Source organism: Lepidochelys kempii, chromosome 2 (genome assembly GCF_965140265.1).
Source record: "Lepidochelys kempii isolate rLepKem1 chromosome 2, rLepKem1.hap2, whole genome shotgun sequence".
Taxonomy (NCBI): domain Eukaryota; kingdom Metazoa; phylum Chordata; order Testudines; family Cheloniidae; genus Lepidochelys; species Lepidochelys kempii.
In genome coordinates this window covers 63,382,889-63,385,097 of record NC_133257.1, presented here as the reverse complement: position 1 = coordinate 63,385,097, position 2,209 = coordinate 63,382,889, and the positions used below count along the sequence as shown (strand labels likewise).

General features: G+C 50.7%; 1 protein-coding gene across 1 annotated transcript; it reads right to left on the bottom strand.

The window, feature by feature from the left end:
• Positions 1–222: 222 nt before the first annotated feature.
• LOC140906106 (uncharacterized) lies at positions 223–2,004 on the bottom strand. Its single transcript, XM_073329614.1, has 2 exons — positions 1,352–2,004; positions 223–764 (listed from the first exon to the last, which is right to left on the bottom strand). Exons 1-2 carry the CDS (start codon positions 1,926–1,928, stop codon positions 223–225), a joined length of 1,119 nt encoding a protein of 372 aa, XP_073185715.1. The 5' UTR covers positions 1,929–2,004.
• Between the last annotated feature and the right edge of the window lie 205 nt (positions 2,005–2,209).

Sequence of the window (2,209 nt, the reverse complement as noted above, 5' to 3'; positions counted from 1 at the left end):
TGGTTCACTCTACTTCCCTGTAAGCTAACCACCCTCCCCTCCTCCCTTTAATCACCGCTTGCAGAGGCAATAAAGTCATTGCTGCTTCACAGTCATGCATTCGTTATTCATTCATCACACAAATAGGGAGATGACTACCAAGGTATCCCAGGAGGGGTGGTGGAGGAGGGAAGGAAAATGCCACACAGCACTTTAAGCACAGCTCTTTAAAAGTTTACAACTTTAAAATTTATTGAATGACAGCCTTCTTTTTTTTGGGCAATCCTCTGTTGTGGAGTGGCTGGTTGGCCGGAGGCCCCCCCACCGCGTTCTTGGGCGTCTGGGTGTGGAGGCTATGGAACTTGGGGAGGAGGGCGGTTGGTTACAGAGGGGCAGCAGTGGCAGTCTGTGCTCCAGCTGCCTTTGCTGCAGCTCAACCATACACTGGAGCATTCTGGTTTGGTCCTGCAGCAGCCTCAGCATTGAATCCTGCCTCCTCTCATCACGCTGCCGCCACATTTGAGCTTCAGCCCTGTCTTCAGCCCGCCACTTACTCTCTTCAGCCCGCCACTTACTCTCTTCAGCCCGCCACCTCTCCTCCCGGTCATTTTGTGCTTTCCTGCACTCTGACATTATTTGCCTCCACGCATTCGTCTGTGCTCTGTCAGTGTGGGAGGACAGCATGAGCTCGGAGAACATTTCATCGCGAGTGCGTTTTTTTTTCTTTCTAAGCTTCACTAGCCTCTGGGAAGGAGAAGATCCTGTGATCATTGAAACACATGCAGCTGGTGGAGAAAAAAAAAGGGACAGCGGTATTTAAAAAGACACATTTTATAAAACAGTGGCTACACTCTTTCAGGGTAAACCTTGCTGTTAACATTACATACATAGCACATGTGCTTTCGTTACAAGGTCGCATTTTGCCTCCTCCCACCGCGTGACTACCCCCTCAACCTTCCCCCCTCCCTGTGGCTAACAGCGGGGAACATTTCTGTTCAGCCACAGGCAAACAGCCCAGCAGGAATGGGCTATACTGAGTGTCCCTGAAGAAAAGCACCCTATTTCAACCAGGTGACCATGAATTATATCTCACTCTCCTGAGGATAACACAGAGAGAGAAAGAACGGATTTTGGTTGAATGCCAGCAAACATACACTGCAATGCTTTGTTCTACAGTGATTCCCGAGTATGTGTTACTGGCCTGGAGTGATAAAGTGTCCTACCATGAAGGACGAAATAGGGCTGCCCTCCCCAGAAACCTTTTGCAAAGGCTTTAGGACTACATCTAGGAGAACCGCAAATGCCAGGGCAAAGTAATCCTTTCACATGCTTGCTTTTAAACCATGTATAGCATTTTAAAAGGTACTCTCACCAGAGGTCCCTTCTCCGCCTGCTGGGTCCAGGAGGCAGCCTTGGGTGGGTTCGGGGGGTACTGGCTCCAGGTCTAGGGTGAGAAACAGTTCCTGGCTGTCGGGAAAACCGGTTTCTCCGCTTGCTTGCTGTGAGCTATCTACAACCTCCTCCTCATCTTCTTCGTCCCCAAAACCTGCTTCCGTATTGCCTCCATCTCCATTGAAGGAGTCAAACAACACGGCTGGGGTAGTGGTGGCTGAACCCCCTAAAATGGCATGCAGCTCATCATAGAAGCGGCATGTTTGGGGCTCTGACCCAGAGCGGCTGTTCGCCTCTCTGGTTTTCTGGTAGGCTTGCCTCAGCTCCTTCAGTTTCACGCGGCACTGCTTCGGGTCCCTGTTATGGCCTCTGTCCTTCATGCCCTGGGAGATTTTCACAAAGGTTTTGGCATTTCGAAAACTGGAACGGAGTTCTGATAGCACGGATTCCTCTCCCCAAACAGCGATCAGATCCCGTACCTCCCGTTCGGTCCATGCTGGAGCTCTTTTGCGATTCTGGGACTCCATCATGGTCACCTGTGCTGATGAGCTCTGCATGGTCACCTGCAGCTTGCCACGGTGGCCAAACAGGAAATGAGATTCAAAAGTTCGCGGTTCTTTTCCTGTCTACCTGGCCAGTGCATCTGAGTTGAGAGTGCTGTCCAGAGCGGTCAGAATGGAGCACTCTGGGATAGCTCCCGGAGGCCAATACCATCAAATTGTGTCCACAGTACCCCAAATTCGAGCTGGGAACGTCGATTTAAGCGCTAATCCACTTGTCAGGGGTGGAGTAAGGAAATCGATTTTAAGAGCCCTTTAAGTCGAAATAAAGGGCTTCA

Excerpts from the sequence above, each read along its gene's own strand:
- LOC140906106 (XM_073329614.1), bottom strand. The coding sequence starts at position 1,928 with ATGCAGAGCTCATCAGCACAGGTGACCATGATGGAGTCCCAGAATCGC. Across the intron at positions 765-1,351 it reads AGGCGGAGAAGGGACCTCTG|CTGCATGTGTTTCAATGATC; the intron begins GTGAGAGTACCT and ends TTTCTCCACCAG.